The sequence below is a fragment of the Silurus aristotelis genome (assembly GCF_946808225.1).
Source record: "Silurus aristotelis genome assembly, chromosome: 2".
Classification (NCBI taxonomy): domain Eukaryota; kingdom Metazoa; phylum Chordata; class Actinopteri; order Siluriformes; family Siluridae; genus Silurus; species Silurus aristotelis.
Genome location: NC_139575.1, coordinates 38,327,796 through 38,352,539, shown reverse-complemented (window position 1 = coordinate 38,352,539; position 24,744 = coordinate 38,327,796). Strand labels below are relative to the sequence as shown.

The window sequence follows — 24,744 nt, the reverse complement described above, 5'->3', positions numbered from 1 at the left end:
AAAAATAAATTTTATTTGCTGAATCGGCGTGACGTCACAACCCCGATAATCCACAGCAATCATAATAAATTATCTAGATTTTTTCGTTATTTTTTAAAATTATTATTTTACAAATTACAGCAATAATTTTTTTTAAAATAAAAAAGATACAAAAAGCTTAATTCAAATAAAACATTTATTATTAAAATAAATATTTAATATATGTAAAATAATAAAAGTAATAATTTATATAATATAAATTAATTATAATAAAAAATATATTTTGTTAATTTCATTATTTAAAAAAACCCTAAAATACAAAGAATTTGTTTTGCCTCTTTAAAAATCTATTTTATTAATGTATTTTTTCAAAAAAAAAAAAAATAAATAAAAAAAGGGGAAACGTACAAAATATTACAATATATGATTTCAATTTATTCACCTTAATCTCATGTTCATTTATTGACTTTGTTCTGCAATTTTGATATAATTTATTTAAAATATAATCACTATTTGTGTTTAAATCTGAGTGGATTGAGATTAATATCAGATGCATAACGATGCATCACACCACCTGAGAAAAAAATTAATCGCCAAACAGAACTTTATGAAACACGACGCTTCGTTTCTGTTTACAAATTTTTAATTTGTCTTATTTCCACGTTACAGGGAAACCTATGCATTTTTTTGTTTACAATTTGAAATATACATTGTGTACTGAGTGAACGGGGAGAATCTGAGAGCTTTGGCATTTTATAAAGTACGACACGCTTCTTTACCGGATTCGAGCCTAACATCCTGATCAGAGTGTTTTATAATCGTGTTCAGTAAAACAAAAATCGTCAAAGGGATGATCTCACAATGCTCTGCCCCCTCTGTCTGTTCATCCATCCATCCATCCATCCATCCATCCATCCATCCACATACTCATTTATTCCTAAAAGCAGTCCATTTTTTTCCTTTAAAGGCAAAAATACAAGCAAGAGCTCAGATAATATTGCTGATTAATTAGGAAATAAAATAATAACGTTGAGACAGAGGAGGCGAAGTGTCGCACGTCATAATAAAAAAAAAAAACCAACAACAAATACACCAAAAAAATCACTAAACAAATGAAGTGCTAACAGACTGTAAAAAACAATAACAACAATAATAATAATCAGGACCAGCAGTTTGTCCTTTCTAGAGTTAATGATAATGACAAAAAGAAATCCAGAGACAAACAAACAAAGATGAACCAAACACAAACAAACAAACAAACAAACGAGTCTCAGTGTTGGTCATGATAAAAAACTTGACAGAAAAGCTGCTTCAGTCTTTAAAACCTGGCGTCTGAGTCTAAACATCCTTCTGTCAAGAGATTCTCCAAAATCAACTCGGCTCTGGCTCAGAATTGTGTCTCCTCACGCTGAGCTGTCCAGCATCTGACTTTAGATTGTTTTTTTCTTGTGAATTCTAGAAAAGCAAAATAAGTTTAATTAAAAGAAAAACTAAAGAGAAATGCTCCAATGAAATCCCGAGCTGTGCACTGTCTCTGCGCTCTAAATGATTCTGGAATAATCGCTCTCCCAAAAATGATAAAAAAAAGTATAGAAAAAAGAATTCAGGTCACAGAAAATGGTACTTAATAGTTTGTTAAATATCTGGATAATCAAAAAGAAATGCTTTCTTGAATAACAGGAACTGGTCTTGGTCTACAACTTCAACTCTAAATCATATATTTAGAGCTTTCTGGAATTGTTGAAGAACTTCCAACGTCATCTTTATTCTCCATATGATGAGCTGAACTTTTTTAACTGGTCGAAATTGTTTTACATTTTCCACAGCTCCAGAAATTTCTGTACAATCTAGACAGCTAATCTCAACCAAGGGACTGAGAAAACGATCGTGTTGGTTTCAGCTCCAAAACATTTGTATTATAATTTTTTTACTCTAGAAACAAAACAAAAAAAGGAACTGTTTCTGTGAGAGTTTTTATCACTTTCTAGAAACCTCAAGTTCTTTCTTTTGGATTGCAGTAGCAAAATCTCTCCAGATGAATAACTGTTTACAGACATCAGCTCTACATTTTGCCGTTTAATTCTAGAAAACCACAAAACAGCTTTAGGATTTTGTAGAAATTTTGTTCTCGAATGGCAAAAAGATTGTATCTTTCTCCGGGTGATTAAATGTGTACTTCCCAAAAACTCTAGAGGTTCCTGTAAACTCTGGAAAAGCCCTGTTTCTACCCCGGGATCGATGCTGTGCTATTTTTTGGAATGTAGCAGAGAATTTTAACTAGATGTTGGAGAACAGGAGAGTCAGTTAGTTCTAGAAAACCAGAAACTAGAATAAAAAAAAGAGTTGTGATTCCTAGTGGTGTGAATCCTAATGATCTTAACTCTAGCTCTAGAATTTGCCCCTTTAGCCAGACAACCCCCACCCCCACCCTCTCTGATTAATGATGACGGATTTGCTGCTGAACCAGAGCGGAGCAGATTTGTTGCGTAGGTGTCCGGTATTGGGCGTGTCGGGGGTTCAATCGGTGACGGCGCTCTTGGTGCGTTTTCCATGCAGGGAAATCCCTGAGGAGACGGCGTGACCGTTACAGGCGCTTTGCTCCTGCTTGGGCAGCTCAGCCTGGATCTCCCGCAGCCGCGTCATCGCCCGGTCGATGGTCGCCGTGGTGACCAGGTTGAAGTCGTGCATGCTGACCAGGTGAAGCAGGAAGTTGCGCCACAGGTTCCTGTGTGCGATGTGAGGGCCGCAGTTCTCCACAAACAGCATGATGGCCTGGTTCATCTGGTTATCCGCTATAAACCTGGACAGGAAGTGACACCGCATTTTTCTCAGACACAAACGCTACAAATTATTGTATTGTAGTTTATTATTTTGGTGTATTTTACAAAATTAAAAACATACCCGTGTTTCATGACATGGAGGTTCCACAGCTTCATCACCTCCTTCTCTCCCTCGTTGACGTCTGTGAATTCTTCGATTTGCTGCAAACGTTATGAGAGCCGTTACTATAGAAACTGGGGTATAATAATGTAATGTAACAGTACACGTATTTGTACCGGAATGTTTTGGTACAGGGCTTTCGGTCAACCTCAACCCGAGTTCCCTCAAGAAGGTATTAAGTGAAAAAAATGTATATTAAATATATAAAACACACACACACACACACACACACACACACACACACACACTCTTATCTCACACAATCTTATCAATTACATTTCGATATTGCATTAATCTGATTTGTTCTATTTTATTTGTATTAATTATTATATACAGTACGTACGTACAAACCGTGAATTGTGTGTACCGTTACACCCCTAATAGAAAAAGTCGAATTAAAACACCTGTTATAAACCTGTTATAAACCTAAAACCGGCAATTTTGCGGCAGAATTGCCGACACGTTGTCTCGTGTTCTTACCGTGGAGGTTTTCTCTCTGAGCCACTCGGGATCTCTCTCGTCTTCGCTGTCCACGTCCATCTCCTGAGGACGCAGCGGCATGCAGCTGTCGCTGTGAAAGTACAGGCGGTTATGTCCGCTCACGTACGTCCGCTGCTGCTCCGGCTCGCCATCCTCCGACTCTAGGAATTCCGACAGGCTCGGCTTCGTGCGCTTGGGCCTGACAGGCAGCGTGAAAACCTTCACAATCACAGCTTTCGAGATAATCTGAGAATCTAAAGTGTTTAAATGAGGCTCTGTAGCGCTGCTCTCTCATTGGCTCGTACCTGCAGACGAGGATGTGGGTGACCGCGGTCCTCTTGACGGGGCCGTTGCGGCTGAAGGCGAATCCCGGCTGGCTGTGGATGTCCTGAGGATTCCCTACGTATGAGCCGTCGTAACACTCGTTTATGGACACGTCTATCCTCGCACCTTTGGGATGAGGCTGAGAAGGAAAAGCACAAACGTGACACTCTATACATATATAAGAGATTCATAAAACATTCCATACGCATGAATTGGTTTTGACGATTAATCGGCACCGAAAGTCGATCGCCGGAACTATCCATCTATCTATCAACAATAATCCATACCGATAGTTTTTCCGGCTTTCGGTCCGCTGTCATTACGAGAGCGTAATTTTTTTACACGTGAAAGTACGCGCTGCACGGAGAGCGCTATATATATTATATATATTCATTATTTATCCTTTATTAATTATATTTACTAATTAATATATTCATAATCATTTGATTTAGCACATTCCCATGATTCAGAAATGTTTTTTTTTTTATTTATGTAATGAAGTTCAGTACGATTTACTCTTATGTTAAATTGTTCATTGAAGTCCTGAGGGAATCCCTGAGGGAATCCCTGAAGGAATCCCCCGAGGCAATCTCCAAAGGGGATCCCCAAGCAAGGCCTGGACTCACCACGTAGTTGAAGATAAAGCGGCTGTGTGAGAGTTTGAGGTGTTTTAGGAGGCTGTAGAGTTTCTGGCAGTTCAGTGTGCACCAGGGACAGTGCAGGTCGTCGCGAGCCTCCGTCTGCTGCCGCGTGTTATTGTTGTACAGAAACTACCCAAAGAAAAGAAGAACATCACCATTTGTGTTTCAGGATGAAATGATCATTTCGAAAGCATCATGGAGGAAAGATCATAAAAAAGGCACCTGATAGAAAATGCGAAGTTTCTGTCTGGGCTCGGAGACGGTCTGCTCTCTTCTAGTCTGAACACCTCCTCCTCCTCCTCCTCCTCCTCCACCTCCTCCTCCTCCACCTCCACCTGTACTACTGCTGCTGTTCACCGAGTCTTTCACTAATAACAAGCATTAAAACTGCTTTATAACTGCCTTAAAGACACTTTTATTAGTAGTAACTAACGAGCGGCGCTGATATGTATTTTACCTGTGGGGGTAGATCTGAGGGTGGGGGTGCGAATTTCAGGCCCACTGGTGTCAGAGTTGCGTGTCGACAGCGGTTTAGCTACAGGAGCCGTCGAGGGGTCATTGGGATCACCGGTCCAGCGTAGCGTGAACTGTAGAGTCGGTCCCTGAGAGAATGTTTCAAACGGAGGTAACCTCTGAGATAAACAAGCAAACAAACGAATATAAATATGACAACAACAAAAAATCTGTTTAGTTACACAGTACAGTGAGTTATACAAACAAGTACAAAGAGATGAGCACCTTTCCATCCAAGATGGTTTCCCAGGTGGCTCTTTTCTTACTGACGGGACAGTCTTCTATCTGCTGCATTGACACTTCATACTCACCGTCCAGCAGCTGCAGACGCCTTCACACACACACACACACACACACACACACACACACACACACACACACACACACACATGCAGTCAGCACCAAGAGGAAGAAGGACTCGACCCAATCTTTATAATGATCCCTGGTGAGTTGAACACAACACTCGTCTCTCACCTGTTCTTATCGAACACGGTCATCTGTGCGATGAACATCTCCGTGGCGTTTCCCTCGTCGTCACGGTGAGACACACCCCTCTTCTTTCTGCTCGACAGATCCTCCTTTACATCTACACACAAATAATCATTTTAGATTAGAATAAAAAAAATCAACAACCACATTCAAAATATTATAACTGGTTTAATTGGTTCCAAAACACTTTCAAAAATAAGCTGTAAACACCAATCAGGTCGTATCTCACAGAACAGGTGAGGAACACACATGGAGGACGGAGCGATAGTGAAAGATGAGTGTTGTTAGTGAGTGATAATGAGAAGATTTACTGGTGTGTGTGTATGTGTGTGTGTGTGTGTGTGTGTGTGTGTGTGTGTGTGTGTGCGCGTGTACAGACCCATGTTCTCGTCGGTCTCTCCATTGGCGTAGACGCTGGAGTGTGTTTTCCCGGGCCGGGACACTCGGAACAGCAGTGAGTAGGACTTCACCATGTGGCTGTTGCTCGGCTCGAACTCGGTGCTGGAGACAAGCAGCGTGGGGAACGTCGCCGGCTTCGTCTGCTTCACATCCGGGTTCAAAGGCACCTGCTTCTTCCCTGTAGGCACTTGCTTTATAGGGCAGCTGACATCCTGCATGGAGAGAGAATTAAAACACACAACATCGTCACGCTCCCTGAACTCCAAGGTGAAAAGATAATACTTATATTTTATTATGATAAATTATTCATGTTTATATCATCATTACAAGAAATGTTAAACAAATTTTTGTATCTTTCAAATAACAAGTCAAATAGAAAAATGTGATGTAATTAATCAATATTTTTTGTACAACTTTTTAAAATCAATAAAACTGAAAAAAAAAATGATAATAACCTACATAAGTAAATAAAGCTTACAACATATAAATACACAAATACATTTAAAGTAAATAAATAATCAATATACAAATTAAAGGTGTAAATAAAACTCACAATCACTATTTATGTTCAAAATACTTCAAATATTTAATTAATAAAGGTGTAACCCTAAAATAAACAAATAAAATAAGTAAAACTTGTATACATTATTTATTCCTATTTCACTGAATTCATGAAATTTTAATAAAATTAAACTTAAAAAAACTAAAACATAATAATGTACAAAGTTCAAAAGATCACATTTATACATTTATAAATAATATTAAACTTTTAAAAGGGTGTGATATTGTACTGTATTGTGTAATTGTTTAAAAATGATTAAAAACTTGAACTTACCTTTCGCTTTTTATGGCAGACTTTGACGAGTAGCACCTCTAGAGAAACGGAGTTTTGCTCGTTTTCTGAGTTTGGACATGGCTTATCTGTGATCAAATGCAGAAACACCACAGAACATCATTTCCTCTAACAGCTCAACCCCGAGTGTGTCCTGTTCCTCTTACAACACATTCATAAAACCCCAGACTACTAATCAGCTCCTTAAAACTCATCTCACAATCCAAAAGTCTCACCGTTTTTATAAAAGAATCCAGTGAAGGTCAGCTGCAGGTGCGACGATAAACTGGAGCAGGAGGAAACAAGAGCAAATCAATAAACAGCTGGTAAGTATGTTTGTGTGTGTGTGTGTGTGTGTGTGTGTGTGTGTGTGTGTGTGTGTGTGTATGAGCTTCTATACCTGTGTGACTCCTGCTCTCCTTTCATCTTCTCTACCTTTGCCAGCATGCTGTCGACTTTAAATGCTTTTCTACACACACACACACACACACACACACACACACACACACACACACACACACACACACACACACACATGAAACAGGTATTACAATGTTATAAATGTGTAATTACAGCCATTATGTTCACGTCTAAAATGTTAATAAAGCTGACTGTGACTCCTCCTTCACTTCATCATCATCATCATCATCATCATCATCATCATTATATTCATTACCTGTTAACATTTGTACGAGGGTTTCTGTGGGACATGAATGTGAGACATCTGTGTAACAGAATCGGCTGTTGGAGAAACACACACACACACACACACACACACACACACACACACACAATTACAGTAATAAATAACCTCATTATCAGAAGATCAGGACCGGGCCGATACGATAATACAATTTGGATATTGCGATAAATTCTTTCACAATGTAATTTCTTGTCACGATATCATCAGTAATGGTTTAATAACTGAGTTAAAAACTCGCACACTTTCTTACATGAAAAATGCCACAATGTGAGATGAAGAAAGGCTGTAAAATATCGTGAAGCGAAATGTTTTTTCATGACGTATCGTCCGCCTTCTAACTAACACATGATGTTTTTCATTTAATTCAGACGAAAATAAATCTTTAAATGCAGCAAGATATTAAAGTGTAAACCTGGTGAAGTATAAAATATATGGATATGGATACACGTACAGTGATTAGGTTCCTCGTGCGCAGGAATCTGTAGATTTGCGTAGGCTCTGTTAAGAGGGAAAAAAAAATGTATTTTAATATAAAAAAGCACATGAAATAGAAAGAATAAGCAAACAAACTACATCAGCAAAAAAATATTCCAGAAATTGGATTAAGAAATGTTTATATATAAAGAGACGTTCGTTCTTTATAAATAAAATGTCGGATTCCTCGCAAATGATTTCAGATCGAAACCTAAATCACATATAATTAATACGTTTCAGCTCTTAGACCTGAACAAATAACATGATTATTACATAATAATAATAATAATAATAATAATAATAATCATAATAATAATACACCATTGTATTACTAATTGTCAAATAACCAAATTTAATTATTATTGTTATTAAAAATTTTAATGAGAAAAAAACTAAACAATTTGCCACAAGACAGAAATATTATAAATTATTTAGTTTTTTTGTGGTCTTTATTTTGTATTGTTTTCTTACGCTATGCTTTATTAACTGTAGCCCAAATATTATCATTTATTATCTATAATTAATAAATTAATTAATCATTTTTTCAACATCAGAAATGAAGCACTTTCATGAAGAATGTTATTATTATTATTATTATTATTATTGTTATTATTATTATTTGGTGACTGATGTGATTGTGATAATGTTATAAAACACTGACTGAGAATAAAAATGTATTGTTGAATTAATGATCTATTACAGGTGTAATTATTATAATAAAGTAATGAATCGTGTTTTTGGTGCTGATGTTTCTCAGAGGCCTGCACTCACACCAGAGAGAATGTGTGTTTATGGGATCATGTATTATATGAGTATTAGTAACAATATGAATGTTATTATGAGATATTTGAGGGATGAGACTCACTCTCGAAGGCCTGTAGGAAGAGCTCGTGGTCGGCCTGGATCTGCTCCAGTTTGGGCTTTTTTACCGCGGTGACGGCGGAGACACACACCGCTCCACTCGCCCTGCCGCCCGCAGCAGCGCTCACCACCTGCCCCGTGTATTTCTGAGGCGCCATCGGGACGAAGAGGCGCGGGATGCGGGTCAGACCTCACACCCCGACCGCAGATAAACCCGGAAAGGTATTAATATAAAAGAATAAACTCTGTCAGGGTTTGGACTCTAACTAGCCTGCTAGCTAAACCGGATCAAAAAAAATCTCCCGGTCCGTCGCGCGCTCCTTCTGAATCAATTCACTTTTACATTATTTTCATTGTTCCTTCTTATTTTATTTGCTTTATTCACACCGCATCGGGACTTCAACATCATCTACACACATCAAACCGCGTTACCATTGAACCCCACCATTAAAAATAATAAAATGTATAAAGTATTCCATGTAAAAGTAGCTTTAGCTGCTAGCACACAACCGTTAGCGTTTCTCCTCACAAAGTCTTTAGCAACTTAGCCGCGAAGAATACACGGGCCGTATCCCAAATCACTCCTGCCTCCCTTATCTTAGTGCACAACCTCCCTATTCAATTTAACATCGCCTTCTACACTATTTAGGGTCACTAGCTAGAGAGTCGTTTGGCACTCGACCCGAATACAAAATAGACCGACCCACACATAAACCGAGACCGGATCGGGTTCATTTTTATACATTTCATTTTTAATGCAATATAAAAACATTTACATTTAAATAAGTTTAAAGGATTTTTTTATCAGTTAAATCCTAAACCCGAATATGAATCGAGATACTCATTAAAAAGTGAGTGTGGATCCAAAGAGGAAACGCCCACCGGGGAATCTCCATCCAATCAAATTAGGCCATCGAGCACATCTAGCATTGTGATTGGTTGAGTTTGTTTGGGGTGACGCTGCGTAAAGTTTGGTAGACGCTGCAAATTTGCCGCCAAGATGCTCAGTCGTTGGTAGTGGGCGTGTAGTATCCATCCATCCATCCATCCATCCATCCATCCATCCATCTATCTATCTATCTATCTATCTATCTATCTATCTATCTATCTATCTATCTATCTATCTGTCTGTCTGTCTGTCTGTCTGTCTGTCTGTCTGTCTGTCTGTCTGTCTGTCTGTCTGTCTGTCAATATTTAGATATTTATTTTAATAAAACTGGGGAAAATACATAAAGTATTTATATCATCTTACTTAAATGTATTTGTAAAAAAAACAAACAAAACAAACAAACAAACAAACAAAAAGGTTCCTGACTCTCAATGTGCTTGTACTGATTTTTCATTTGTTTATTCCTTAGTAAATGTATTTATGTGGAAAAAGTCCATTATTTGAATGTGCTTCATACTCACATTTGATGTTGGTATTTATTTTGTATTTGTCTGCTATTTGTATGAGGACTATAAGCATACAGTAGACACACTTATGTTGTCACCTGTAATGCCTGTGTTTAAGGATCTATAATGGATAATGCATAAAACATTTCTTATAAACTTCTGTTGCATGACTGTGTATAAAATGTTAATATATACTCAATAAAACATACATGTGATGAATCGTGAATATTCCTCATTTAACAGTGTGTGGTAAATAATTCCTGTACATTCCTTTGAAATAGAGACAAAGTCATGTGGTGGGAGAAAGGGGGAGACAGATAAAGTGACAACAAGTGAGAGAAAGAGATAGTGACAAAAAGAGAGTAAGAAAAACCAAGAGACAGATAGAAAGAGAGAGGCAGAGAGATGGAGATAGAAGAGGAGATGAACAGCTACAGTATATTGAAGCATTGTTAGTGTTGTAGGTGATCTTTTGTGTCAATAGTGTACTTGGAGAGAGAGAGAGAGAGAGAGAGAGAGAGAGAGAGAGAGAGAGAGAGAGAGAGACTGTAGGCAATAGGTTTTAAATTTAGAAATATAAATCTACTGTTGGAAATGTCAAATGTAAATTATACAATTTAATTTCCTTTTGCACAAAACTTTGCACATCTGTTAATGGAAAATGTAAAAGTAAATTCAGAAATGCACTGCCATTTTATACATTTAATTGCCGTTTTGCATATTATATTTTACATAGAATTTTGCTACATTTTTGTTGCTAAAGATTGTTGATTGTTGGAATAGTAAAGTCTTAAAGTTGGTGTTTGTCCGTCAATAAAAAACATACCGACAAACCTAATAAAATATCGAAATCGAAAAAACAAATAAAAACGCCGATAAAGACACAACTTTTATTTTTAACATTATTTATATAACAGAAATAAACACGAGGCTGCGCTTTAACCAAACCCGGAACTATTTACTCTAATGTTTGTTTCTACCCGGAAAATGTACACACATAACCCGGAAGTTGGAGAACAGTTTGCTGGATTTGAGTGGAAGCACAACTTCCGTCCCCCACGTGTGTAAAATGTGTGGAGTGAGGGAATAATTTCAGATTCGCGTTAGAAATAATAGGTATTTTTCTTTTTGTATAAAATCGATAGTAATCGATAAACAGTCGATATAAAATGGCGGATTTCGTGCAGCTGCGGATCGAGGAGCGGATTCCGGCTCTGGAACAGCTGGAGAGAGTCGGACTGTTCACCAAGAAAGAAGTGAAGTGAGTCATGTGTTCAGGAGGCTGAAATACAGTTTATATCAAATACTCTTATGTTGTGTAACAAAACAAACCCACAAAACTTCTTCCAGGACGATGCTGAAGAGATCCACAGCTCTGGAGTATAAACTGCACAGATCCGTCCAGAGTAAAGATGATTACATCACCTACATCCAGGTGAACTTTTCATTCAGTCGTTCATCAGATTACAGGAAAACTCCACCCTGAAACTCTTCACACATAAATATTGCTGATATATTGAGTGGAATCTGGTATTAATCTCTTTATTGGGACTGGATTCGCATCATAACTTTGAGAAGCTGGCTGTTCTGCCCGTGATGACGTCACATGGTGTAGACAGGCATATTCATAGATCAATAAATCGCAAATAATCGCCCGCCTGTCTTTTGGGGGGCACCAGGAGGTACTTTCTCCCTCTAAATTCAGAAAATTACCCCCTAGTTCTACCTATAACCCCCAACCTTCTTCCAAGAGCTTCTGAAGAGCTTCTGAAGACCCTGCTACAGGTTCTGAAGGAGTCTAGAGGTCATCAGCAGGAAAAAAACATCTGGGAACATGTCAAACTATCAGAAAACATCAAAGCATCAGGGTTAGTGCAGTGGAGCATGTTTTGTGCTTTCAGCAGGAAGCTGAGCAGAAGTGATGGTCGTTCATGAACGAGTCTTCTACTGACGCACATGAGCATCATGACATCTCTGAGTAGTTCATCTCTCGACTCTTCTAGACGCTTTGCAGGTGATTTAAAGGAACGAAATGATTAAAATTCATTCAATAAGATCAAAGAGATGAAAAGAACCGAGTCACTAAAATGATCTGGTCTTCACATCGCTACTGAACAGCACTTTGGGTCATTCAGGAAACTAAAGCGGAACTGAAGTTCAGGGTGGAGTTCACCTCTAAGGCGGTTGTGATTTTACACCATTTGTAGTGCACTTGATTGTTCCTCGAAGGTGCGTTTGAAACACAGCCGTTCCTCTGCATAACAAACCTCTTCTTCTTTTCCCACCTCTCAGTATGAAGTGAACGTGCTGGAGCTCATCAAGAAGAGAAGAGCTGTGAGTGTCTCTTTAGAAAGTGTACAACACTCTGTGTGTGTGTGTGTGTGTGTGTGTGGGTGTGTGTACAACAAATATTACAATAATACTAACATTCAGCTCCCTGAACAACACACACACACACACACACACACACACACACACTTTATTATTTCAGATGAATCGACTGATTATTTCTCCTGATGATCAGGATTTTTGGTCTTTGATTCAAACGTGTGTGTGTGTGTGTGTGTGTGTGTGTGTGTGTGTGTGTGTGTGTGTGTGTCGACTTGGTGTTGTTTACAGAGAATCGGTTACCACTTTAAGAGGGAGGACATCGAGTTCACGATCATCCAGAGGATCAACAGCGTGTTCAGAAGAGCGACGGGGAAGTGGCAGGTCTGCACTCTTTATCCTTCACATCCATGTAAAGAACTCACACTCTTCTGCCTTCCCATCATCTCTCACACCCTCCTTTCCTGTTTTTATGTCTTCTCCAGGAGGACGTGCAGCTCTGGCTCTCTCACGTCGCCTTCTGTAAGAAATGGGTGAGTTGGTCATTTTTTTTTTTACTTATTTATCTTCCAGCGTTTAAAAATGGCGGCTTAATTTTCATATTTTAAAAGAAATTTGGAAAGTCACACTCCCTTTTTCTCTCCATGGTTTAGGGGACGAAGGGTCACCTCAGCAAGGTTTTCTCCTCCATGCTGTCCATCCACCCCGACAAACCCAGTGACGTCTTTTTCTCTATTTTACATCCTCTTTAAACAAATATTGATTTTCAAGCGTCTCCTTGGCGCCCCCTGCTGGTCAGGTTTAGTGTGGCGTTCGTCCTGTTGGTGATGAAGGAACTCACAGCTGGCGTGTTTTTGTGTGTGTGTGTAATGGTGCATCCAGATTTATGGATCATGGCGGCCAAGTGTGAGATGGAGGACAGGAATTCGTCTGAGAGCGCTCGCCATCTCTTTCTCAGGGCGCTTCGGTTCCATCCGGAGAACCAGAAGGTTTACCAGGAGGTGAGAGACGGTTTTTTTTTCAAAAAACAAAAGTGTACGTGATCCTACATGCAGTGTGTTAAAGCCACGTATTGTGTGTGTGTGTGTGTGTGTGTGTGTGTGTGTGTAGTATTTCCGGATGGAGCTGATGCACAGCGAGAAACTGCGGAAACAACAGGAGGAACTGGAACGTGCCGAAATCAACACTGTACGTTTACACACTTTTATTTCAATCCTATTAAGGCGGCAGTATGTGACGTACGTGTGAGAGATGAATACCACGTTGTTCAGTTCAGTGTTACACGTGTGTATTGACGTTACATTGATATGAAACGTTTCCACAGAAGATCTTCCCTCATCACACGTCAGCTAAACTGCTACATTCCTAATGCAATTTAAATGCACTTATTGTATCTAATCTACACTGAAATCAAAGTTCAGGTCGTCATGGTGATATAAAAGTGTAATAACGTGTCCCTCAGCACGTCACTGTATCTGACTCGATCTTCTCCTCAGGGTGAGTACGAGTTCTCTCCGGAGATCCTGAGCGGAAAGCTGGCTGAAGTCGTCTACAAAGACGCCACGCAGAAGATTAAAGGTGTGTATCGTCTTCATTAACGCTGTCGGTGTGATCAGGACTTTCAGGTGTACACTAACCTTCACGCTGTGCTCAGGGGCGGAGTTTCTGCTCTCGATGCTCCGCATTGCTGCCATTTTCGACTTCACCAAAGAGCTTCAGGACTCCATCCTCCAGGAGTAAGAGATACGTTCTGACTCCGATTAGTTACCGAGTCAAGTGTCATAAAAAACAGCGCTGATGGAACTTGTTCAGTTTGCAGAGTCACCACACTGATGACTCCATCACCTGGGATTTCATGGCTCGGCGCGAGCTGGAGATAAGCGGAGCTCCAGAGCTGCACTCGGCCCAGAGTCGGGCTGCAAACATCATGAGCAGAGAGGAACGCTGCAGCGCCGTGTACGAGGAGGGACTGAAGAACCTCAACACCGGTAACACATTTACAAAAATATAGAAACTTCATCATCATCATCTCTCATATTATCATCATCATCATCCTTATTATTATCTTCATCATCATCATCATCTCACATCATCATCTCTCATATCATGATGGTGGTGTCTGTATGATTAGCGTGTGGTAAACGTTGGCGTGAGCTGTAACAGAATCACGTGTGTGCAGAACCCATGTGGACGTGTTACGTGACGTTCAGTTTGGAAAGATTTAAGAGGAAAACAAACGTCACAGAGCTGAAAGAAAAGGTACGTCACGTGACCAATCCAAATCTCACCACTGACCTACTGTATTTAGTGTGTAATGGTGTGTGTGTGTGTGTGTGTGTGTGTTTGTGTGATCCTCAGAGAAGAGAGCGGCTCCTCGGTGTCCTTCAGAAAGCTCATGATGCTTCGTTGCTGCAGGAGGTTTTCTACAGGTCCTGGGTGAGAACATCATCCATATCATTCTGAGCTTCTGTGACGGAGGACAAAGAAATAGTGTCTCTCTCTCTCTCTCTCTCTCTCTCTCTCTCTCTCTCTCTCTCTCTCTCTCTCTCTCTCTTTCAGCTGGAGGTCCTGATCTCCTGCGGGAGCACAGAAGCTGGCGTTCAGGTCGCCATAGCAGCCGCTCGACGCTTCAGCCAATCGGTGGAGACGTGGACGGTGAGTTTGCAGACGTTGGTGCATTTAGAGAGCGAGGAGGCGGGGCCTCTGTTCCAGGAAGCACTCAAGCTGGTGAATCCGAAGGTATTTCTCGTTTCTCATGCTCTTCACACACATCCATGTCTTCTAGGGTGTGAACATGAACCCCTCCCTCTCTCTCTCTCTCTCTCTCTCTCTCTCTCTCTCTCTCTCTCTCTCTCTCGTCTTCAGGACAGTTTGGGGCTGTGGAAGCTTCAGGCCGAGTGGAGCGTCGCATCTCAGCCTCCTGCTGAGACAGAAGCTCTGTTCCAGGTAATATCTCAATCATCCTGATATTAACAGTGACACGTGCGGCGGCACGTCCCTGTGGTAATGACGTGAGAACGATGATGTAATAATGTTCTGATGTTCTACAGAAAGCTCTGCTCTCTCCAGTCCCAGCCGTTTCTACAGCACTGAAGGAGATCTACCTGAAATGGGCGTATACCAGCGGGGGTTATAAAAAAGCCAGGAAACTGTTCACCAGGTACACACGCACGCACGCACACACACACACACACACACACACACACACGCACACAAGCATTAGTGAAAGGAACCGTGCTGAAAGATGTAATGGATGTGTGTGTTCTTCCAGCCTGCACGAGCACAGGCCTTTCTCCAAAACCTTCTTCACCACCATGATTCAGATCGAGAAAGAACAAGTGAGTGTTTTCAAAACTTTTGGATCAGTGGTTCTTCAGGTGTATTTTACCGTTTCTCTCTGAGGGGATACTTGGACACTGAGACGCACGTGAGTCTAAATGTTCTCCGTCTCTTGCAGGAGACACTGAAGATGAGTCACCTGAGAGATTACTACGAGCGAGTGCTGCGTGAGTTCGGCGACTCTGACGACGGTGAGTGGCTTCGGCTCAGGACTGAAATTACAAACAGAACAGTAAATAAAGCTGTCAGTGTGAAAGGAATAAACATCATCACATCAGTGCTGCTGATTCTTTACCCAAAGCAGCACAACACACACACGGTTTGTAATGAGAATGCATTGTGTGTGTGTGTGTGTGTGTGTGTGTGTGTGTGTGTGTGTAGATCTGTGGATGGATTACATTAGAGAGGAGCTGGGTATCCATGGTAACGCTGAGAACTGTGGCAAACTGCACTGGAGAGCCATGAAGAGCCTGAGTGGAGAGAGTGTGGAGCGCTTCACCACGCAATACACACTGCTGCAGACCGGCCACATTTAGAAAACACACACACACACACACACACACACACCCACACACCATAAACCTCCACCTGATGTAATAAAGATTGTTTTGAGTTAAAGTGCTGGTCTACAGGAGATCTCTTACTCATGATGTTCTGATGATTACAGTTTTTCATATTTGATTGAAGTAATAATTGAATGGACTTGACCTTTAGTAACCTTTAAAACACCGTCAGAACTTCCTGACTCAGCAGAGTATTTGTCTGTTTTGTTTGTATTTGAATTCTGTGTCTCGAAAATAAACTCTTTCTCTTAGTGTTGTGATGAAAAGTGTCTTTGGCCTGAAAATTTAAACTATTCCGTCAGTGCTGCTGAAGACCGAGCAGAAGTGGACAAATATTTCAGTTAAATGTCAAATATATAATAAAATAAGATGCAAATTAAAGCCAAGAAAACAAAGATTTGTACGAAAGTGATTTAAACAGTAATGGTTTTGATGAATTAATAGCGGAAGTCGATTTTTCTCTGATGGTCGAAACTGTTCCCCAAAATGATTAGTTTACTGTTGGGTTTAGTGACAGATGTTCAGATCAGTTCAGTAGTTGTGAATGTTTTAATAAAAGCATATAAAATGTACACACGTACACTGATCAGCATTAACATCATCACCTGCCTAATACTTTTACTGCTGTGACCCATCAATCATCAGCAGCATGAACTTCTTCAGCAGTTTGAGCTACAGGAGCTCGTCTGTTGGATCAGAACCACACAGACCAGCCTTCACTCCTCACATGCATCAGTGAGCCTCGTCCCCACGACACTGTCGCCGGTTCACCACTGTTCCTTCCTTGGAGCACTTTTGATAGATTCTGACCACTGCAGACCAGGAACATCCCACAAGAGCTGCAGTTTTGGAGACGCTCTGACCCAGACGTCTAGACGTCACAATATGTCAAACTCAGTCAAATCCTTACGCCCATTTTATCTGTTTCTTACATCAACTTTGAGGAGAAAATGTTCACCTGCTGCCTAATAAATAAATCCACTCACTAACAGGAGCCATGAAGATCATCAGTGTCTGATCGGGGAGTGTGTGTACACATACACACACACACACACACACACACACAAATGGAGGATAATGGTGTGTAGTGATGTGGAGGAGAAAAAAAAAAACCCCACTGCAAAACGTTAGTTTTTTCTGCGTTTTATTTCCGTGTGATTTGATGTTTAATAAATGATCATGTTATTAATCAGCGTTTTTACAATAAAACCAGGAAACAAAAAAAAGCCTCTAAATGTCACCAGTTTGTGTGGATGATGATTTACACGGCTGGTGATTCTGCTCAGTTCCTCCTCATATACAGTTGCATTATTTGGCAGATGCCCTCAACCAGAGTAAATTACATTTCAGCTCATCCATAAGGGTCTTCTGTAGGGGCCCCTGTAGGAGTGGCAGCTGGATATGGAGGGGATTTGAACTCATGACCTTTGGAGCGAATGTTTCTTGCCCAAACCCATAAGCTGGGATCTCCGGCCGTGATCAGCAGTGTGCACGTGATCACCAGCAATGCGATCAGCACACAAATAACACACTGCTGCTTGATGATTATGCCCTGCAGTGTGAAGACTTGGTGAAGCAGATGCTGCATGTGCATCTGCAGATACTCGACCTGCCTGTTTAGAGAATTGATGTGTTCATCTGCTTTATTTGGTTGAATGTAATTATAGACTTCCGTCCCAAGACTCCAAACAGTCCACACCGTGTTCCAGATGATCTTCATGGTGGGAGAAAGCAGGGTGAGAGAGGACGTCCAAAACAGACCTCACGTATACACACTAATTCCTGAGGAACACAAACACCAAGATGTTCTGATACAGACACTGTGTTGAAGTTTAAATAAACTATGAGAACCAGAGATGAAGCTCTGAATGGATTCTGATAACAGGGCAAACATCTACTCATCCCTCCATCTTCTACCACTGCTCTACTCATCCCTCCATCCTCTACCACTCTTCCCTCCATCCTTTATCACTCATTCCTCCAACCTTTACCACTCATCCCTCCATCTTCTACCACTGCTCTACTCATCCCTCCATCCTCTACCACTCTTCCCTCCATCCTCTATCACTCATTCCTCCAACCTTTACCACTTATCCCTCCATCTTCTACCACTGCTCTACTCATCCCACCATCCTCTACCACTCTTCCCTCCATCCTCTATCACTCATTCCTCCAACCTTTACCACTCATCCCTCCATCTTCTACCACTGCTCTACTCATCCCTTCATCCTCTACCACTGCTCTACTGATCCCTCCATCTTCTACCACTGCTCTATTCATCCCTCCATCCTCTACCACTGCTCTACTGATCCCTCCATCCTTTACCACTCATCCCTCCATCCTTTACCACTCATCCCTCCAACCTTTACCACTCATCCCTCCATCCTCTACCACTGTGCTACCGATCCCTCCATCATCTACCACTTCATTTATGATCTGACTCGTGCTGGATAAGAGGGGATCTGCCAAATGCCTTCAATGTAAATCTGCAGATGCTCCAGAAAAGTAAAAGTAAAAGTAAAAACAGAAAAATGGAGAAGATATTTATAGAAGTGTGGGAAGCAGAACGAGTCAGACGGGTTTCAAGAAGGAACCAAATCTCTACAGTACAACATGAGGAACTCAGAGGAGCTCAGATCTTAAAATGGTGAAAAAAAATTGTTAAACAAACGCAACTCACAAATTCAGTGTCATGTAAATGTGTAAAAACACATTTTTACATATTTATAGAGTTTTTATTTCAATGTTTGGCATATAAAATAATCCTCTCTCACCGTCTCTCTCTCTAGAGTTTTTCTAGAGGACTAGTTTGTTTGTATCCTTAAAATTAATAAAACATGAAAATAATATCTAAACTATTTCTTTCTGTAGTGCAGGATGACACTGTGCAGGAGCTGCTCATCAACTGTTCCACACAAATATATAAAACACATTGAGATTCTCATATATCTTATTTATTATCTACACTAAAATACTCACATAAAAAAAGAATCTCTGACCTTCTTACTGAAGTCTTGGAGATGTTTTCTGCATGCCTCTCTCTCGGGGATGATCTGAGAGCTTTGCATGAAGTAAAATAAGAACTCACCTTACACACCGATCCGGTTCTACAACACACACACACTCTCTCTCTCACACACACACACACACACACACACACACACACACACACACACACACACACACACACACACACACACACACACACACTTACTACACTTTCATTCCTGTAGAAAATGTCAGGACTGGGATTCAAACCAGGGCCAAGACATCAGAGTTCAACTCTCTGAGAATGAGCTTCAGGGAATCAGAACACGGAGTCGGAGGGACGATTAGGGTTTTTTTTAATAAAAAAATGTACAAATTTTAAATCATGCATGAGAAAAAGACAAAAGTAACAAAAATGTAGACAATTAAGTACAAAAAAAAAACAACAACAACAACATAAATCCACAGGTTCCATAATGAATAAATGATGATTCTGCATTAATGATGATAGTTTTGCTACCATCCTCCTTCTCCCACCTCCTGTACAGTGTCCAGGGGAATCCCCAGGACTGAGCTGGCCTTCCTGATCAGCTTGTCTAGTCTCTTTCTGTCTGCAGTAGAGATGCTGCTGCCCCAGCAGACCACTCTATAGAATATGGCTGAGGCCACCACAGAGTCAAAAAAGGTCTTCAGTAGCTCTCCCTGCACTCCAAAAGACCGTAGTCTCCTCAGCAGAAAGAGTCTGCTCTGTCCTTTCTTTTAAAACAGAAAAAAAAGTTTTCTACTAATTATAAACCGAGAGGAAACTAAAAGTGTTAAATGTAGATTACATTTAAATCGCATGTGTTTTCAGACTCTGCCTTATCCAGTGACTATATGAGAATAATATTTATATGTTTTTGATGGAGACTGTGTTTACTGTCTACTTGTCTTATGGTTTGAAATGACAGTGAAGCCCAGTGGACCCTCAGTGTGGAAAGCGAACAAACGTCGGAAGTGTAATGAAGAAAGTGTGTTGGCCTGATTTATATCTCTCTTTAAAATGACACAAATCTTTTATTACTTATTACATCGTTCTTCTCTTTGATCTCAGCTCATTACAGCTCACGGTATTTGGTGGTAAATTGTCATTTATTTACGCAATAACACAATAATCCAGTGTGTAAAGTGTTCACTCATCACACCACAGCACTACTGATTATTTCACTACAACACACACACACACACACACACACACACACACACACACACACACACACACACACACACACACACACACACTGTTAATTCCTAAATGAAAGGGTAAACAGAGGTACGGCGTGGAAGCATGTAGAAGCAGAAGATATCAGACAGGAAACAGCACAGGTATCTGGAGCAGATCTGTAGATCCTGAGGACGTCTATGTTTATGATAGAAGTTGAACCAGGTGTATTGAAGGACGTCATAATGTCAAAGTACCAAAGAATCAAATGCGGCACTGAGGTTCGATCAAATTTGTAACAAAGTCGTTGTGGTTTTTGTGGATTTGTTGATGAAGTTTCTGAATAAAAAGGTTCAAAGATCTGATTAAAATTCAGGAATTGAAGCAGTTGTGACAAGACAATGGATTTCTTCATTATATTTAAAACTAATAAAAGTTAAGTGATAAAAAAACAACAACAGTTATTTACACATTTCACATGAAGGTTGTGTTTAAGATACGGAGTCTAAATAACAGATGATTATATTTACAGAACATAAATACGCTGAAGGAACCAGAACAAGTCGGACTGCTCTCAGGAGGACACTGACCTTCTCTTCTACAGCACATTAGAACATTTATACAAAACTTATTGTTAGATAGATTTTAGACTCAGCACACAAAAAAACAGTCTATTCAGTTTTCCACGCACCATTTATTCATCAGAGGCTGTGAAACTGTAGACCCGTTTCATTATTCCTTTAATCTTATAAAACACAAATGATGCCGTTATTAAAGTTTTATAGTTTTGCAGTGCAGAATTCTTTAATGTTCTTAACAACTCGGTTTCACTGTGGATGAGCTTTTAGTAATATACAGTATAAATATATATATAAATACAGTCGGGGGTATAAAAGTATATTATGCACAATAAAAATATTTATAATATTTATACTATTTTCTATTGATTTAAATTGAATGATTTGGTTCTCTGACCTGCTGCTCCATGTTCACAGCTGTTCTGATGGTTCAGGCTGAAGGTCTTGTAAGTCAGCACTTTTGTACGTCACTCTGGATGAGGGCTTCTGATAAATAGCGTAAATAGAAATGTAAATATTTACGTGCCATGTGGGATGGTGTGATGCAGAGGAAGAGAGTTTTTCCACATGTTCTTTTCCACAACTTCTCTGGGGCTCTGATTGGATTCTGCTTCTGCCAGACTTCAGACAGTCACCTTAACATGTGATTTAAAAAGAAAGAACAGAAAAATGATCGTTATTCTAATATTATTAACACACAGGCTGCCCAGGTGCTTCTTCAGTCTCTTGTGTTTTTGAGACTGTACTACTGCAGCTCTCTGCTGGCAGGTCTTCCCCTAAACGCTATTCGTCCACTGCAAATGATCCAAAACGCAGCTGCACGACTCGTGTTCAATCTGCCCAAGTTCTCCCACACCACACCACTGCTGCTCCTCCACTGGATTCCAGTAGCTGCACGTATCAGATTCAAAACACTGATGTTCACCTACAAGGCCAAAAATGGACCAGCACCATCTTACCTCAGTGACCTCATCACATCTCGCACTGCACCGCGCTGTCTGAGATCCTCCAGCACTGCTCGACTGGTACCACCTTCTCTCAGAATGAGAGGTAAGTACACTTCAAGGCTCTTCTATGTTCTGGCACCGAGGTGGTGGAATGAACTTCCCCTAGATGTCCGTACAGCAGAGTCCCTGACTATCTTTAAGCGACGACTGAAGACCTTCATCTTCCGGACACACTTCAACTAACACTTTCCAAGTTTGCTTTGTTTATAAAAACAAACAAACAAACAAACAAACAAACAAAACCCAGCCTACAGCTCTGTTAAGAGGTTTATCTTAAGTTTGTAATCTCGTGACAGCAGATCAGCAGGAACTGCAGGTTTAAAGCTTTATTCCATCCACCATCACCCTACTGATGAACACTACACTGTTAGATCACTGTATAAACACTGTATAAACACTGTATAAACACTGTATAAACACTGTATAAACACTGTATAAACACTGTATAATGATACAATGTACATACATATTACATGTTGTATTTGTATACTCCTGATTCTCTACATTTCTGCACTATTATTTTATTTATATATAAATTACTGTACATTCTGCCTAATATTTCACATTTATTCATATATTTATTTAGTGGACTTGTTTATTCAGCGTTACTTTTTTTTCTATGCCAAAACCTTATAACCTTCTACTTGTTGTTCCTTAACCACAGTGTCCACACGTCTCTTCACTGCTACAACCTTTATATTATTCACTCTACATGTTTACATATTTATATTTATATTTACATGTTGTACATATACTACATATTTATCTGCACTTGTCAATTTGCACTTCTGGCTGATGCTAAACTGCATTTCGTTGCTGTCTGTCTGTCTGTCTGTCTGTCTGTCTGTCTGTCTGTCTGTCTGTCTGTCTGTCTGTCTGTCCCAGTGTCGATTTATTCATTGATGGAGACTCAGAGCTCTTTTGGAGACGGACGTCTGCTAAACAGCACAAATATGAGTGTAAATATTCATTGTGATTGGTTGTAAGTTCAGGTGTAAATATTGGAGTGTGATTACAAACTGACAAAAACAAAATACCTGCGTGTTCAACACTCTGAACTCACACCTGAACTTTCAGCCAATCACAATCCAGCACTGAGCAGTAGTTCAGGTGTGAATAGTGGATTGTGATTGGTTGAAAGTTCAGGTGTGCGTTCAGTGTTGAACACGCAGGTAGTTTGTATTTGTCAGTTGAATCTGAATGCTTATAAACACCTGTAACCATAGTAACATCCAGTTCCAGTTCCATTCACTGCTATTGCACACATTTCCTAATGACCTCACTGAGCTCCATGGAGGAGTTTTATTGTGTGTGGTGGAACTGCTGGAGAATATGGAGATTTTAATAAACAGCTCGAGGTACAAGATGAATTTGCACCAGAAGTTAAACTCCAACAGCTTCACTGTTTATAACTTTTATTATTTATTAAATTTATTATTAAATGAATTCGGAGCAGCAGAACTGTAGATGTAACGAGTCGTATATAAAATGCATAACAAAAATGAAGCATTATTTTGATCCATTCATCAGTTTCTCTCTGCAAACATCAATAGCAGCTTGAAATCGTCAGTGCTGGAAGTGACCCTGGTATCAGGTGATCATCTACGACCTGATGAGACCTTCCACCATTCTAATGCTTTAGAAATTACATTTTCAGTACAAAAAGTGTAAAACACATGAACCCACATAAAGTGTTAATGAGAATAAATAAACTTCACACTCCAACGTAGTGATAAACAGTGGAGTAATAAACATTAAGGACACTTTGTTATGTCTTTCATCCAGTTCAGTTCAGGAACCAGTTGAAGTTATAGATGAGAAAATGTTCTGAAGTCTGAAGCTCTCATTAATACACAGAGGCCCAGAAGAAGTGGAGATACAGAGCTCTGAGGAGATGATGATGATGCCTACTCAAATATCCACTGTTAAAAAAATGAGCTTTTATCAACTACACGAGCTGAAGAGTGACTGTGGAGACACCATGAGGAGAACTCAGAAACCTTTCTGAAGCACTGGTGATGGAGGCAGGAGAAGATGAAGCTCTGTGTGTAGGTAAAATGATCACATGATCCACGTTAAAAGTCGTGTTTACACCAAACAAAAATAAACAATACATAAGCACGAGTTATAAATATCTGTATATGGCTCCGCCCACTAGATCGTTTTTATCCCATAAACATTGCAGTAACAATGTTTATGGATGAAGAACTCCTTCATGGTCTTTTACACGTAATGTGCGTTATAAACTTCTCCTGAGATTCCAGTTTCTCTAGTGTTTCCTCAGCAGTATGTAAGTGACCAGTGCCACCAACGCAACGGTCAGCAAACCAATAACACGCTCATGCAGCGTGATGGCGTTCTCCAGGGAGTGTATTCGCTCCTCCATGGCGCTAGTGTTGATGTAGTCATAGATGGAGGCTCCGATGCTCCACACTGCCCACACGGTGTCCACCAGGGCCTTCAATGTGGGAGAAACCATCTCGATAGGGGAGAGAGAGAGAGAGAGAGAGAGAGAGAGAGAGAGAGAGAGAGAGAGAGAGAGAGAGAGAGAGAGAGAGATAAAAGAGAGAGAGAGAGAGAGAGATAAAAGATCTGAAGATGTTCTTGCAGTCTCTCCTGGGAAAAAACCCAAGACAGAAAGAAAACAAAAAAGTTATCATGCATCCAGACAAGACAGAAGTAAGTTATTTTGGAAATTAAAAAAAAGTAG

The 24,744-nt window shown here is 40.1% G+C and overlaps 2 protein-coding genes across 2 annotated transcripts; one reads left to right on the top strand and one right to left on the bottom strand.

The window, feature by feature from the left end:
- Positions 1 to 604: 604 nt before the first annotated feature.
- suz12b (SUZ12 polycomb repressive complex 2 subunit b) lies at positions 605 to 9,255 on the bottom strand. The gene is made up of 16 exons (XM_083535204.1): positions 8,640 to 9,255; positions 7,752 to 7,798; positions 7,274 to 7,338; positions 6,998 to 7,066; positions 6,834 to 6,883; positions 6,601 to 6,686; positions 5,746 to 5,977; positions 5,352 to 5,463; positions 5,103 to 5,208; positions 4,822 to 4,996; positions 4,587 to 4,732; positions 4,350 to 4,493; positions 3,705 to 3,862; positions 3,400 to 3,598; positions 2,881 to 2,960; positions 605 to 2,779 (listed from the first exon to the last, which is right to left on the bottom strand). Exons 1-16 carry the CDS (start codon positions 8,791 to 8,793, stop codon positions 2,497 to 2,499), a joined length of 2,106 nt encoding a protein of 701 aa, XP_083391330.1. The 5' UTR covers positions 8,794 to 9,255; the 3' UTR covers positions 605 to 2,496.
- Positions 9,256 to 11,021: 1,766 nt separating this feature from the next.
- On the top strand, positions 11,022 to 16,509 carry utp6 (UTP6 small subunit processome component). Its single transcript, XM_083559488.1, has 19 exons — positions 11,022 to 11,291; positions 11,381 to 11,465; positions 12,323 to 12,364; positions 12,650 to 12,742; positions 12,844 to 12,891; positions 13,012 to 13,075; positions 13,241 to 13,359; positions 13,469 to 13,546; positions 13,855 to 13,936; positions 14,013 to 14,094; positions 14,171 to 14,346; positions 14,538 to 14,617; positions 14,717 to 14,794; positions 14,918 to 15,097; positions 15,224 to 15,304; positions 15,409 to 15,518; positions 15,630 to 15,696; positions 15,816 to 15,888; positions 16,079 to 16,509. The coding sequence occupies exons 1-19, from the start codon at positions 11,200 to 11,202 to the stop codon at positions 16,231 to 16,233; spliced, it is 1,785 nt and encodes a 594-aa protein (XP_083415614.1). The 5' UTR covers positions 11,022 to 11,199; the 3' UTR covers positions 16,234 to 16,509.
- Positions 16,510 to 24,744: the final 8,235 nt, after the last annotated feature.